At 43.8% G+C, this 15,144-nt stretch overlaps 1 protein-coding gene across 2 annotated transcripts in view; it reads right to left on the reverse strand.

The window, feature by feature from the left end:
• LOC139406754 (trafficking protein particle complex subunit 8-like) overlaps positions 1-15,144 on the reverse strand; it is an 86,359-nt gene that overhangs the window by 12,843 nt on the left and 58,372 nt on the right. For both annotated transcript variants that reach the window (XM_071149755.1, XM_071149754.1), the window contains 6 exons: positions 10,446-10,596; positions 10,069-10,165; positions 5,429-5,497; positions 5,258-5,316; positions 4,924-5,127; positions 1,658-1,759 (listed from right to left, as the gene is read on the reverse strand). In XM_071149755.1, the coding sequence (XP_071005856.1) occupies positions 1,658-1,759; positions 4,924-5,127; positions 5,258-5,316; positions 5,429-5,497; positions 10,069-10,165; positions 10,446-10,596 (682 nt within the window). The remainder of the gene's footprint in view (positions 1-1,657; positions 1,760-4,923; positions 5,128-5,257; positions 5,317-5,428; positions 5,498-10,068; positions 10,166-10,445; positions 10,597-15,144) is intronic.

Below are 15,144 nucleotides of genomic sequence, written 5' to 3' on the forward strand. Positions count from 1 at the left end.
TCAGATCTGGGGAAGGGTACCAAAACATTTCTGCAGCATTGAAGATCCAAGAACACTGTGGCCTCCATTCTTAAATGGAAGAAGTTTGGAACCACCAGGACTCTACCTAGAGCTGGCCACCCGGCCAAACTGAGAAATCGGAGAAGGGCCTTGGTCAGGGAGGTGACCAAGAACCCGATGGTCAAGCTGACAGAGTTCCTCTGTGGAGATGGGAGAACCTTCCAGAAGGACAACCATCTCTGAAGCACTCCAGCAATCAGGCCTTTATGCTAGAGCGGCCAGAAGGAAGCCATTTCTAGGCAAAAGGCAAATGACAGCTCGCTTGGAGTTTGGCATAAAGCACCTAAAGGACTCTCAGACCATGAGACATATTGGTGCCCTGAATTCCAAGCATCACGTCCGGAGGAAACCTGGCACCATCCCTACGGTGAAGCATGGTAGTGGCAGCATCATGCTGTGGGGATGTTTTTAAGCAACAGGGACTGAGAGACTAGTCAGGATTGAGAGAAAGACAAGCAGAGCAAAGTACAGGGAGATCCTTGATGAAAACCTGTTCCAGAGCACTCAGGACCTGACTGGGGTGAAGGTTCAGGACCTCTTCCAACAGGACAACAACCCTAAGCACACAGCAAAGACAACGCACAAGTGGCTTCGGGACAAATCTCTGAATGTCCTTGAGTGGCCCAGCCAGAGCCCAGACTTGAACCCGATCGAACATCTCTGGAGAGACCTGATATTAGCTATGCATTGACGCTCCCCTTCCAACCTGACATTGCTTGAGAGGATCTGCAGAGAATAATGGAACAAACTCTCAAAATGCAGGTGTGCCAAGCTTGTAGAGTCATACCCAAGAAGACTTGAGGCTGTAAATCAGTACCAAAGGTGCTTCAACAAAGTCCTGAGTAAACGTTCTGAATAATTATGTAATATTTCAGTTTTTGCAAAAATATCTAAAAACCTGTTTTTGCTTTGTCTTTATGGTGCATTTTGTGTAGATTAATGAGGGAACAACTATTTAATCCATTTTAGAATAAGGCTGTAACGGGACAAAATGTGGAAAAAGTCAAGGGGTCTGTACTTTCCGAATGCATTGTATATGTGTTGATGCATCTGTGTACAGTATATTGCCTCCCTTACTGTATGTCTCCTATGCTGTTTAGTGGTGACCAATTGAATTTTACCTCTGAGGATCAATAAAGTTTGTTCAATTCAAAGAAAATCCTCCACTCAGCCTTGAGATAGCAAATCATGGGCCTGCCTCTTAAGCACTCATCTGTGTAGAGTAGACCCTTCCTTACTCATGTTGGCCTATAAACCCATGAGGAGCATAGGTCAGAGTAGACACTAACCCTGTAAAAACCTCTACCAGGCCTGAGTCCGACATACCAAGCTTTCCAGTGTCACCCTGGCCCCACAGCTTACAGGGTGTTTGGGAGGTGGCCAAGTAAACACTCCTGGCAGGGAGATATAGGGGCTTTTAGGTAGTGAATGAGAGAGAGGTAGCGTTCTCCAAGAAGTCGGATCGCTTTGTTTTGCTTGTGCTTTAGTCGCAATGCAAAGGAGTCCAGGAGTGTGTATAGTTATTCAGCTTGTGTGTACACTACACAGTTAGAACAAAATGGTGATTTGAATGTTTACAATTGTTACATGCGTTTACCTCTTTCTGTGTCAAAGAGCAGGCCTCTTTGTCGATGGTCTGTAGGGCCACATGAAGCTGTCCCTCTAGGATCACCTGCTTGTTGTCCTCAACAACAAATGCCTGTAAACAAACAAATAAATTAGCAGCTATCATAGGCCTTTCTACAACAACAAACATTAGCAACATCATTGGCCTGATGCCAAAAACAAAACAGCAGCAAATACCTCAGTAAAAACTTAACATAAAGAGTACATTATACTAATGCATAATTAAACAATGGAGCACGTAAAAAAGGCTGCGCATGTGACTGAAGCTGTATAGTACCGCTGGAGCTTATGTACATTTCAGATACTCAATGTGCATGTTGTTTATAAGGGCCTGTATTGAATTGAATGCATGAGTGTTGTGCAACAGATGTTCTTGTTTAGAGATGGTTAATCCCTATAGCCTGTAATGCGCACTTTACCTCTGCGCTTTCATAGTTTGCGCAACTGTTAAAGCTGCAATACTTGACTTTTTGGGCAACCTGACCAATTTCACATAGAAATTAGTTATAGATATGTCATTCTCATTCAAAGCAAGTCTAAAAAAGCGGAGGATAAGTTCAATGCGCGATATTTTTATGCTTCCCGTTCTTAAGTTTAGTTTTTGCATTTTACCTTCTGTTTTGTACACCAGTTTCAAAAAGCTGAAAATAAAATATTTTTGGTTATGGAAAATATATTTCACAGCGGTTTCGATGGTACAATGACTCTCCACACTATACCTGCTTGTTTTGAAACAAACTGGAATTAGGCAAACTATTATAGCAACCAGGAAATGGCGGCGTGACTCCTGCATAGTAGTGCATCTTTAAGCCATGGTGCGAGATTCTAGAAGTTTCAGTCTGTCCTCGGCCCTGCATGCGCAGTGAGATTTGACTCTATGGCACCAGAAAAAGAACAGATATGAGCGCCACCAGTCCTGAGAGCAAGGGCCATAAATCATGTCAAAGTAAGTTCTCTCTCCTGTGAGATGTTTATACTGTTATTTGAATGGTTTTTTAAAATTTTATTTTTTACCTTTATTTATCGAGGCAAGTCAGTTAAGAACAAATACGTATTTTCAATGACGGCCTAGGAACAGTGGGTTAACTGCCTTGTTCAGGGGCAGAACGACAGATTTGTACCTTGTCAGCTCAGGGATTCCATCTTGCAACCTTTCGGTTACTAGTCCAATGCTCTAACCACTAGGCTACCTGCCGCCCCCTAACCACTAGGCTACCAGTATATCCCTGCACAATATAATCGGTGAGCATATCGGAATTGGACAATATTAACTAAAAATGCCAACATCGGCCTGATGTCTAGTTTAAAGGCGATGTGCAAAACCAATGTCAAAGCTGATGTGCATACGTATAACGTAAGTAGATGACAATGACGGCACTAAAAATACAACACACTTCAAACAGCTAAACAAGTTCAAGTTGAGCAGTCATTTGAAAGAGTAAGAACATTTCAGCAAGACAACTCGAAGGCGAAACCCATTAACACCTAGATAATTGAATGCATTGCCATTGACAATCAACCGTTCTCTGTCGTGGATGATGTTGGCTTAACGACTGACATTTGGACCAGCGATGTCAGCCCCATGAGCATGCTAAGTCTGACAGCACAGTGGGTTGACGAGGATTTCGTACTGAGGAAAGCCGTATTACATGCTCAAGAATGTGCTGGTTCTCATACTCCTGCTTCCATTTCAATGGCATTTGAGAACATACCATTGAAACTTGGAAACATGAACACACTCCTAGCGCCATTCAAACAACTGACTCGAGACATAAGATAATCAACTGCGTCTGCAGCAGACGTGATACCCTCGGTCAAGGCATTGAAACGCCTGCTCGACATAAACCGCGGGGTTAAAACTTAAAGGTACTCGGTGGAATTCTCTCTGAGCCTCTTTACCCTTTACCGTGTGTTAACTATTTAACAGTACCAGAATGCTTAAAAGGCTGGTATCAGAATCGTTATTTTTTGGGGTCGCAAGGAAAATACTGGATATCGGTATCGGCCAATACTTTCATATCAGGGCATCCCTAATGCTATGCGATTCTTTCCTGAGTAGATGTTCCTACTGCATAGCTTACAACAATATATACTGGTTCTTACCTTTCAGAACCACAAGTCAATTCCTAATTGTAACATGAAGCTCACTTCTAGCCTGTGTGTTCTAATGTGTGGTGCTGACCATGAGCCAATTAAACTCTATATGGACACGTCTGCCTTATTCTTGCCGGGCAGAGTCTAAATACAAAAACATATGTACACCCCTTCAAATGAGTGGATTCAGCTATTTCAGCCTCTCCATATTTCAGCAATCTCCATAGACAAACATTGGCAGTAGAATGGCCTTACTTAAGAACTCAGTGACTTTCAAAGTGGCACAATCATAAGACGCCACCTTTCCAACAAGTCAGTTCGTCAAATTTCTGCCCTGCTAGAGCTTCCCTGGTCAACTGTAAGTGCTGTTATTGTGAAGTTGAAATGTCTAGGAGAAACAACGGCTCAGCCACAAAGTCGAAGGCCAAACAAGCTCACAGAACAGGAGCGGCGAGTGATGAAGCGCGGTTGCAACACTCACTACAGAGTTCCAAACTTCCTCTGGAAGCAACATCAGCACAATAACTGTTTGTCGGGAGCTTCATGAAATGGGTTTTCATGTCTGAGCAGCCGCACACAAGACTAAGATCGCCATGCGCAATGCCAAGAGTCGGCTGGAGTGGTCTAAAACTCGCCTCCATTGGACACTGCAGTTTGTGCCCATAGGCGACACTGTTGCCGGTGATGTCTGGTGAGGACCTGCCTTACAACAGGCCTACAAGCACTCAGTCCAGCCTCTCTCAGCCTATTGTGGACAGTCTGAGCACTGACGGAGGGATTGCAGCATGCCTAAGGCGCGATCACGCAGACGAGCAGGGACCCTGGGCATCTTTCTTTTGGTGTTTTTCAGAGTCAGTACAAAGGCCTCTTTTGTGTCCTAAGTTCTCATAACTGTGACCTTAATTGCCTGCAGTCTGTAAGCTGTTAGTGTCTTAACAATGTTCCACAGGTGCATGTTCATTAATTGTTTATGGTTCATTGAACAAGCATGGGAAACAGTGTTTAAACCCTTTACAATGAAGATCTGTGAAGTTATTTGGATTTTTACAAATTATCTTTGAAAGACAGGGTCCTGAAAAAGGGACATGTATTTTTTTGCTGAGTTTATTAATGGTAAGAGTCCCTTTAATTCTGTGGTTTTACCTTCCAGAGGATGATGATGTCGAGGTCCACCTCGTTACACTTCCTGACCACGCCCGCTATATCCTTGTCCCCGCCCCCATGCCCCACCCCCTGACTCCTGGAATGTCTCCCCTGTGTCTCCATGGCAACGGGAGGTTTCAGAGACTCCAAGGGCTGACACCTCCGGAAGAAGAAATCTGCACATGGAGTGGTGGAGGTGATGATCTGAAGAGAGGAGACACCAGACATAGAGAAGGGAAAGGCTGATCGTTTTTTTCCCTCTTTTATAATGCATTCACAGCATTAACACGACAGCCTTGACAGTCACAGATAACAATGTGTTTCCTCTACATACCAGTTCATTCCCAAGGCTCAGGTCTGCAAATGTGTATTTCTCTGCTGCCTTCAAGGTAACTGAAAAACATACGTTAAAAACAGGAATGAGAGAGAAAAGAGATTCTCCATATTGACTGATATTGCTGGTAATGTGTGTGTGTGATGCGTGCATGCATGCGTATCATGTTACCTTGCAGGGGTTTGCATCGTGTTGCTCTGAAGCACAGCTTTCCTCTCTCTCTGCTGGTGAGTTTGCAGTCTGGAATGACAACAAGAGGGTGTCTCTTCTCCCTCTGAACTATAACAAACACTCTTGAACAGCATTCTTACAGTAGCTCAGAAAGCCTCTAAGAACAACTATCAAAGCACCTCCCCCACAGCAAAACCTTCCCTCCAGATCAAAACTCCAAACCTACAACCTAATTTTGGACAAAAGTACCTGGAAGGATTAATACTACCAAGGACACCATCCAACCTGGAACTGAGACAGACCAGATACAACTTCAATTAGCACTGAGGTGTGAAGTGAGAGGTGTCGAAGCATGAGCCCAACAAATGGCAGGCTACCCCATCCAAATCCAGGGGCATGGAAGCCCCCTCCTGCTGTTCAGAGACCATCTGCTGGCATTTTTTTTAATACAAGAAATCTACCTCCAGAAATAAAAGCTTTTCCTAAGTGGGTGTGGCACCTACTCCAGTTGCCTGCTGCACTGCTGCTTGGATTCCACCTGGTGATCTTTTCAAAGTCTGCCCTGGTTGTTGCCCCGTCTGTTACAGGTACCCCCACCACACTCCCCCCTCTCTCCCGAGCTTTTGCTCACCTCCAGCACACAGGCACTGTCAGGGCGAGTAACTCTGAACTTACAATGGCTAGCCCCGAATCGTTATATTTGTTTTCTTGTGCATTTTGCCTCCTGCATGCTTTGTTGACTACGAACTTTCTTTACCCAACCATGTTTGTTCCCACACTCGGGACTCTGACTCTCTATTGGTTATACAGACTTTTGGCCTCCCATCCTATTCTAACCACCTCTCGCCGGCATTGTATTCATGTTAACTGATGAAATTGCTGTATAATATGATCTTGTTGCCATCTAATGCACATTCAAATGTCATAAATCAACACCGCAGAGCTCTCCCTGTCCTCTGCCATGCCTTGATTGTATTACTATTGATGATATCTAGAAATGTGCACGTCTGCTTCACTGATTTCTGCTCTCGTAAAAGCCTGGGTTTTCTGCACGTTAACACTAGAAGCTTATTACCAACATAAGGGACGCGAGTGGCATTTCCCATATGATAGATGAGGATCTCCATATTGCAAATGTACGGTCCCTTAAACATCCGCAGGTGTTATTAAAATAGGCCGACGGACCCAGGTCATCCCCCAGGGACCAGTCTTCCGGGAAGTCTCGGACATTTGGTTTCCGTGTTATAAAAGATTAAATTTTTGAAAAATGTTCTGCTGTACTGGAAATCTGGCTAACTTATGGCAAATGGACAAAACGTCCCCAAATGGACATTTCTCGTAAACGGAAAAGACTAAGACAAAACCCGGTGAGGACGTTTGGCCAAATGTACTTTTACCCCAGAAACAAGATGGCGTCGAGGCCTCAACGCTTTTTGAGTTAATGCCCATTTTCTGGGATTAAAGATTGAAAACGGTTATACCACGCTAATTTGACTGCTTCACATCATAGTACATAAACCTACAGTGTAAGGAAAAATAGAACCAGCCATTTATCTATCATAATTAACGATAAATCATACAGCGTCTGTTTGATGATCGTTACACCAAAGTTTTTTTTTCTTCAAAAAAGTCAAATCCAGTTGCGGCATTCTCTCGGGTAGGGGTCAGCATTCGGAATTTTGGATGAAAAGCATGCCCAAATTAAACGGCCTGCTACTCGGGCCCAGAAGATATGATATGCATTTAACTGGTAGATTTGGATAGAAAACACTAAAGTTTCCAAAACTGTTAAAATAGTGTCTGTGAGTATAACAGAACTGATTTGGCAGGCGAAAACCTGAGAAAAATCCATTCAAGAAGTAGTTTGTTTTGTTGGTTTTGTAGTTCTATTCAATGCCATTACAGTATCCATTGACTTATGACTAACATTGCAGTTCCTATACCTTCCACTAGATGTCAGTCTAGAAATTGTTTCAGGCTTGTATTCTGATAAATGAGGGAGTAAGACCAGTCTGAATGAGTGTCACAGAGCTTTTTCATGCGCAATCCCGAGAGAGTGCATTTCTTGTTTACCTTTTATATTGACAACGTTATTGTCCGGTTGAAATATTATAGATCATTTAGGCTAAAAACAACCTGAGGATTGAATATAAACATTGTTTGACATGTTTCTATGAACTTTACGGATGCAATTTGGATTTTTTGTATGCCTGTTTTGACTGCGTTTGAGCCTGTGGATTACTGAAGAAAACGCGAACAAAACAGGTTTTTGGATATACTGAGACGTGGTTAAAAAAAAGAGTTTTGAATACTGATGTTAACCTTTCTGGTTATAAACTTTTTTGGCAAGACACATCTTCCAAAGGTGTGGCAATCTTTACCAAGGATCACCTTCAGTGCTCGGTTGTCTTCACCAAGTCTGTCCCCAAACAATTTGATTTGCTGGTTTTAAGCATTAAAATTTCAAATAGCTCTTTGTTGACTGTTGCTGGGTGTTATTGTCCTCTATCAGCACCGGCCTGTACCCTAAATGCCCTAAGCCCTCTCTTGGCCCCTTACACTAAGTCTGAATTTTTCCTGCTAGGTGATCTAACCCGGGACATGCCTAAACCACTTGACCAAGTGCTAAAGCAATGGGACTCCGTAAATCTTCCTCAGATTACCAATCCCACAAGGTATGACTCAAAACACTCAGAAAAGGCTACTCTCCTCGATGTTATCCTCACAAATAATCCTGAGAGGTATCAGTCTGGTGTTTTCTGTAATGACCTTAGTGATCACTGATTTACAGCCTGTGTTCGTAATGGCTGCTCAGTGAAACTACCTGTCTTGTTTGTCATAGACGCTTGCTAAAAACTTTAATGAGTAAGCCTTCCTTTATGACCTGGCCTCTGTAAACATGTATGGAATCAATCAGCTTGATCCCTTCTGTTGAAGAACCTTCTTTTTGATATATTCAGTGATATTGTTTACAAACACGTCTCCAATAAGAAAATGAGAATTAAAAACTGGTTCAGTCCCTGGCTCGACAATGATCTGGCAGTTACTCCACTTCAAGAATTGCATTTGGCGAAAGGCTCGGCACACGCATACACTCAGGCTGACTGGCTCTCGTTCAGGCAAAAGATAAATAAGTGCACTTAGACTATCAGGAAGGCCAAAGTTAGTTACTTTAAGGAGCAGCTCTCTCTCTCTGTGGGTCTAACCCCAAGAAGTTCTGGAAAACGATTAAAGACCTGGAGAATAAACCCTCGTCCTCACAGCTGCCCATGTCCCTTAATGTTGATGATGTGGTTGTTACTGACAAGAAACACATGGCTGAGCTATTTAAATCACTTCATTAAGTAAGGATTCCTATTTGACTCAGCCATGCCTTCTTGCCTGTCCAACATTTCCTCATCTCTTGGAAGGCAGCCACAGTTCATCCTTTATTTAAAGGGGGAGATCAAGCTGATCCTAACTGTTACAGGCCTATTTTTATTTTGCCCTGTTTACCAAAGGTGTTGGAAAAACTTGTCAATAATCAATTGACTTGCTTTCTTGATGTCTATAGTATTCTCTCTGGTATGCAATCTGGTTTCCACTCAGGTTATGCATGTGTCACTGCAACCTCAAAAGTCCTCAATGTCACCATTGCCCTTGATTCTAAGCAATGTTGTGCTGCTATTTTTATTGACTTGACCAAAGCTTTTGATACGGTAGACCATTCCATTCTTGTGGGCCGGTTAAGGAGTATTGGTGTCTCCGAGGGATCTTTGGCCTGGTTTGCTAACTACCGCTCTCAAAGAGTGCAGTGTATGAAGTCAGAATAGCTGCTGTCTCAGCCACTGCCTGTCACCAAGGGTGTACCCCAAGGCTCAATCCTAGGCCCCACGCTCTTCTCAATTTACATCAACAACATAGCTCAGGCAGTAGGAAGCTCTCTCATCCATTTATATGCAGATGATACAGTCTTATACTCAGCTGGCCCCTCCCCGGATGTTTTGTTAAATGCTCTACAACAAAGCTTTCTTAGTGTCCAACAAGCTTTCTCTGCCCTTACCTTTGTTTTGGAGGTGTTCAGAACAAGGTTAATGTGGTTTGGTAAGAAGAATGCCCCTCTATTTTGTGGAATTTCCTTCCCCCTTAATGCGTTTGAGCCAATCAGTTGTGACAAGGTAGGAGTGGTATACAGAAGATAGCCCTATTTGGTAAAAGACCATATTATGAAGGTCAGTCAATCCGTAAAACTAGATAGCCAAATCAAGGTAGCCCCTCCAAACAAGTAAACCTCACTGATCAAACCACCAAAAGGCATCTAATGAACTTAACAGCTATGCAAGACAACACAACACATCAAACCAATCCAGTGGATGAAGTGAAACGTTCCTAAGCCAGTCTGGCTGCTGCCACATGGCTAACTAGTGATAGATTCCTCAGCAACACAAAAACCTAAATCAAATCCTTCCAAATGAAATGACGGAAAGACACAGAGAAAGAATTGAGAGAAAAGAGTGAAACGCCACAAACTGAAACTTCTTAAGTCAACCATCTTTGAATGGAAATGCACAAAACAAAATCTGAGACCGAAATGTTAGTCATCCAGTAAATTAGTTAGACTATTTGTAGTCCCTTCTGAGAGGCTGCAGAGAGGGACAAACCTTTGTCTTCTGCTGGGTTTATACACTTGTGTAGTCTCCACTGTTTACTGCTGCTAGAGACCTGTGCAATGTGAAACTCACGCACCCCAGCCTCGCTCTGTAGAGAGAGAGAGCACAAATAAGTATCATAACGACCAGCATTTAAAGTCAACACAATGAACAGCAATGTCTGTCATAACATTCAAATCTTCACATCAGCATACTTGTACAGAACTTTGAGTAACAATGTTCCATCAAACATCAGCTTAACTGCGATTGTGTGACTGAAATAGTATGTGTGTGTGTGTGTGTGTGTGTGTGTGTGTGTGTGTGTGTGTGTGTGTGTGTGTATATATATATATATAGCATGCTTGTGTGCACACGCTTGTGGAGCTCACCGAATTGATGTTCTCCACGTCAACAAAGACCAGCATGCTGCCGTTCCTCTCCTCCTCCTCCTCAGGTAGTGTGTTACTACGACAAGCTGTGGCCCGAACAGACAGCGAACGACTCGCACAAATAAATACAGTGTGACGCAACACCCTGTGACTGGGGGGAGGAGAGAGAGGGGGAGGGAGGTAAGGAGGGGGAGAGAGGGGGAAGGGGTTTGAGATGAAAGCAGAGAACGTGAGTAGAGTGACAGAAGGAGAGCAGAAATTAGATGGAGGGAACGAGAGACGAGGAAAGAGATTGAGTTCATGTAATGCATTTCCAACTCATAATCGTCATAATTGAAACTACAGAAACCACGTTAAAAGTAAACCATTTAATTTAAACAGATGATCAGGCACATTCTGTAAGGTCCTTTAAGAGAAAAATATATTACTTTCTAAAGTAGAATGATATGGCTTTTCAAAAGTGCCCCAATTTGATCTCATTCGATCTCCAATGAGCAAATGTTTTATTTTATTTCACCTTTATTGAACCAGTTGAGAACAAGTTTACAACTGAAACATGGCCAAGATAAAGCAAAGCCGTGCGACACAGAGATACACGTGGAATAAACAAACGTACAGTCAATAACACAATAGAAAACATTATATACAGTGGGGAGAACAAGTATTTGATAACCTGCAAAATCTGCAGTGTTTCCTACTTACAAAGCATGTAGAGGTCTGTAATTTTTTTTATCATAGGTACACTTCAACTGTGAGACGGAATCTAAAACAAAAATCCAGAAAATCACGTTGTATGATTTTTAAGTAATTAGCATTTTATTGCATGACATAAGTATACATCAGAAAAGCAGACCTTAATATTTGGTACAGAAATATTTGTTTGCAATTACAGAGATCATACGTTTCCTGTAGTTCTTGACCAGGTTTGCACACACTGCAGTAGGGATTTTGGCCCACTCCTCCATACAGACCTTCTCCAGATCCTTCAGGTTTCGGTGCTGTTGCTGGGCAATACGGACTTTCAGCTCCCTCCAAAGATCCCTCTATTGGGTTCAGGTCTGGAGACTGGCTATGCCACTCCAGGACCTTGAGATGCTTCTTACGGAGCCACTCCTTAGTTGCCCTGGCTGTGTGTTTCGGGTCGTCATGCTGGTAGACCCAGCCACGACCCATCTTCAATGCTCTTACTGAGGGAAGGAGGTTGTTGGCCAAGATCTCGCGATACATGGCCCCATCCATCCTCCCCTCAATACGGTGCAGTCGTCCTGTCCCCTTTGCAGAAAAGCATCCCCAAATAATGATGTTTCCACCTCCATGCTTCACGGTTGGGATGGTGTTCTTGGGGTTGTACTCATCCTTCTTCTTCCTCCAAACACGGCGAGTGGAGTTTAGACCAAAAAGCTCTATTTTTGTCTCATCAGACCACATGATCTTCTCCCATTCCTCCTCTGGATCATCCAGCTGGTCATTGGCAAACTTCAGACGGCCCTGGACATGAGCTGGCTTGAGCAGGGGGACCTTGCGTGCGCTGCAGGATTTTAATCCATGACGGCGTAGTGTGTTACTAATGGTTTTCTTTGAGACTGTGGTCCCAGCTCTCTTCAGGCCATTGACCAGGTCCTGCCTTGTAGTTCTGGGCTGATCCCTCACCTTCCTCATAATCATTGATGCCTCACGAGGTGAAATCTTGCATGTGGATAGGTTGGTGTGTGGACAGGTGTCTTTTAGACAGGTCACAAGTTCAAACAGGTGCAGTTAACACAGGTAATGAGTGGAGAACAGGAGGGCTTCTTAAAGAAAAACTAACAGGTCTGTGAGAGCCGGAATTCTTACTAGTTGGTAGGTGATCAAATACTTGTCATGCAATAAAATGCAAATTAATTACTTCAAAATCATACAATGTGATTTTCTGGATTTTTGTTTTAGATTCCGTCTCTCACAGTTGAAGTGTACCTAGGATAAAGATTACTGACCTCTACATGCTTTGTAAGTAGGAAAACCTGCAAAATTGGCAGTGTATCAAATACTTGTTCTCCCCACTGTACAGTGTGTGAAAATTAGGTAAGATTAGGGAGGTAAGGCAATGAACAGGCTGTAGTGGTGAAGTAATTACAATTTAGCAATTAAACACTGGAGTGATAGATGTGCAGAAGATGAATGTGCAAGTAGAGATACTGGGATGCAAAGGAGCAACAAAAAAAAACAATATGGGGATGTGTGAGTTGGATGGACTAATTACAGATGCGCTATGTACAGTACAGGTGGGCTGTACAGGTGTACAGGTGCAGTGATCTGTGAGCTGCTCTGACAGCTGATGCTTAAAGCTAGTGAGGGAGATAAGGGTCCCCAGATTCAGTGATTTTTGCAATTTGTGCGTCATTGGCAGCAGAGAACTGGAAGGAAAGACGGACAAAGGAGGAATTGGCTTTGAGGGTAACCAGTGAAATAAACCTGCTGGAACGCGTGCTAAGGGTGGGTGCTGCTATGGTGACCAGTGAGCTGAGATAAGGCCGCACTTAATCGATGACCTGGAACCAGTGGGTTCGGCGATGAATATGAAGCGAGGGCCAACCAACGAGAGCATACAGGTCGCAGTGGTGGGTTGTTTATGGGGATTTGGAGACCAAACCGATGGCACTGTGATAGACTGCATCCAATTTGCTGAGTAGAGTGTTGGAGGCTATTTTGTCAATTACGTCGACGAAGTCAAGGATCGGTAGGATAGTCAGTTGTACGAGGGTATGTTTGGCAGCATGAGTGAAGGATGCTGTGGTGCGAAATAGGAAGCTGATTCTAGATTTAATTTTGGATTGGAGATGCTTAATGCGAGTCTGGAAGGAGAGTTTACAGTCTAACCAGACACCCAGGTATTTGTAGTTGTCCACATATTCTAAGTCCGAGCCGTCCAGAGTAGGTGAAGCTGGACTGGCGGGCAGGTGCGGGCAGCGATCAGTTGAAGAGCAGGCATTTAGTTTTACTTGCATTTAAGAGCAGTTGGAGGCCACGGGAAGGAGTGTTGTATTGCATTGTAGCTTGTCTGGAGGTTAATTAACACAATGTCCAAGAAGGGCCAGAAGTACACAGAATGGTGTCGACAGCATAGAGGTGGATCAGAGAATCACCAGGAGCAAGAGCGGCATCATTGATGTATACAGAGAAAATAGTCGGCTCAAGAACCTGTGGCACCCCCATAGTGACTGCTAGAGGTCCGGACAATAGGCCCTCCGATTTGACACACGGAACTCTATCTGAGAAGTAGTTGATGAACCAGGTGAGGCAGTCATTTGAAAAACCAAGGCTGTTGAGTCTGTCAATAAGAATGCGGTTATTGACAGAGTCGAAAGCCTTGGCCAGGTCGATAGAAACGGCTGTTATGATATCGTTTAGGACCCTGAGCGTGGCTGAGGTGCACCCATGACCAGCTCGGAAACCAGAATGCATAGGTACGGTGGGAAATTGGAAATGGTCGGTGATCTGTTTAACTTGGATTTCAAAGACCTTAGAAAGGCAGGGTAGAATATATATAGTTATGTAACAGTTTGGGGCTGGAGTGTCACCACCTTTGAAGAGGGGGATGATCACGGCAGCTTTCCAATCTTTGGGGATCTCAGACAATACGAAAGAGGTTGAACAGGCTAGTAATAAGGGTTGCAACAATTGTGTTGGATAATTTTAGAAAGAGAGGGTCCATATTGTCTAGCCCAGCTGATTTGTAGGGGTCCAGATTTTGCAACTCTTTCAGAACATCAGCTATCTGGATTTGGGGGAAGGAGAAATGGAGAGGCTTGGGCAAGTTGCTGTAGGGGGTGCAGGGCTGTTGACCGGGGTAGGGGTAGCCAGGTGGAAAGCATGGCCAGCTGTAGAAAAATGCTTACTGAAATTCTCAATTATCGTGTATTTATCGGTAGTGACAGTGTTTCCTAGCATCAGTGCAGTGGGCAGCTGGGAGGAGCTGCTCTTGTTCTCCATGGACTTTAGTGTCCCAGAACTTTTTGGAGTTTGTGCTACAGGATGCAAATTTGTTTAAAAATGCTAGCCTTAGCTTTCCTAACTGCCTGTGTATATTGGTTCCTAACTTCCCTGAAAAGTTGCATATCGCGCGGGATATTTGATGCTAATGCGGTACGCCACAGGATGTTTTTGTGCTGGTCAAGGGCAGTCAGGTCATGAGTGAACCAAGGGCTATATCTGTTCATGGTTCTACATTTTTTGAAAGGGGCATGCTTATTTAAGATGGTGAGAAAAGCACTTTTAAAGAATCACCAGGCATTCTCTACTGACGGAATGAGGACAATATCCTTCCAGGATACCCGGGCCAGGTCAATGAGAAAGGCCTGCTCGCTGAAGTGTTTTAGGGAGCGTTGGAGAGTGATGAGGGGTGGTCGTTTGACCGCAGACCCATTACGGACGCAGGCAATGAGGCAGTGATCGCTGAGACCCTGGTTGAAGACAACAGAGGTGTATTTAGAGGGCAGGTTGCTTAGGATGATATCTATGAGGGTGCCCGTGTTTACGGATTTGGGGTTGATCATTTGTGTGAGATTGAGGGCATCTAGCTTAGATTGTAGAACAGCCAGGGTGTTAAGCATGTCCCAGATTAGGTCACCTAACAATACGAGCTCTGAAGATAGATGGGGGGGCAATCAATTCACATATGGTGTCCAGGGCACAGCTGGGGGCTGAAGGTGGTCTATAACAA

This window comes from Oncorhynchus clarkii, chromosome 4, assembly GCF_045791955.1.
Source record: "Oncorhynchus clarkii lewisi isolate Uvic-CL-2024 chromosome 4, UVic_Ocla_1.0, whole genome shotgun sequence".
In the NCBI taxonomy this organism is placed as follows: domain Eukaryota; kingdom Metazoa; phylum Chordata; class Actinopteri; order Salmoniformes; family Salmonidae; genus Oncorhynchus; species Oncorhynchus clarkii.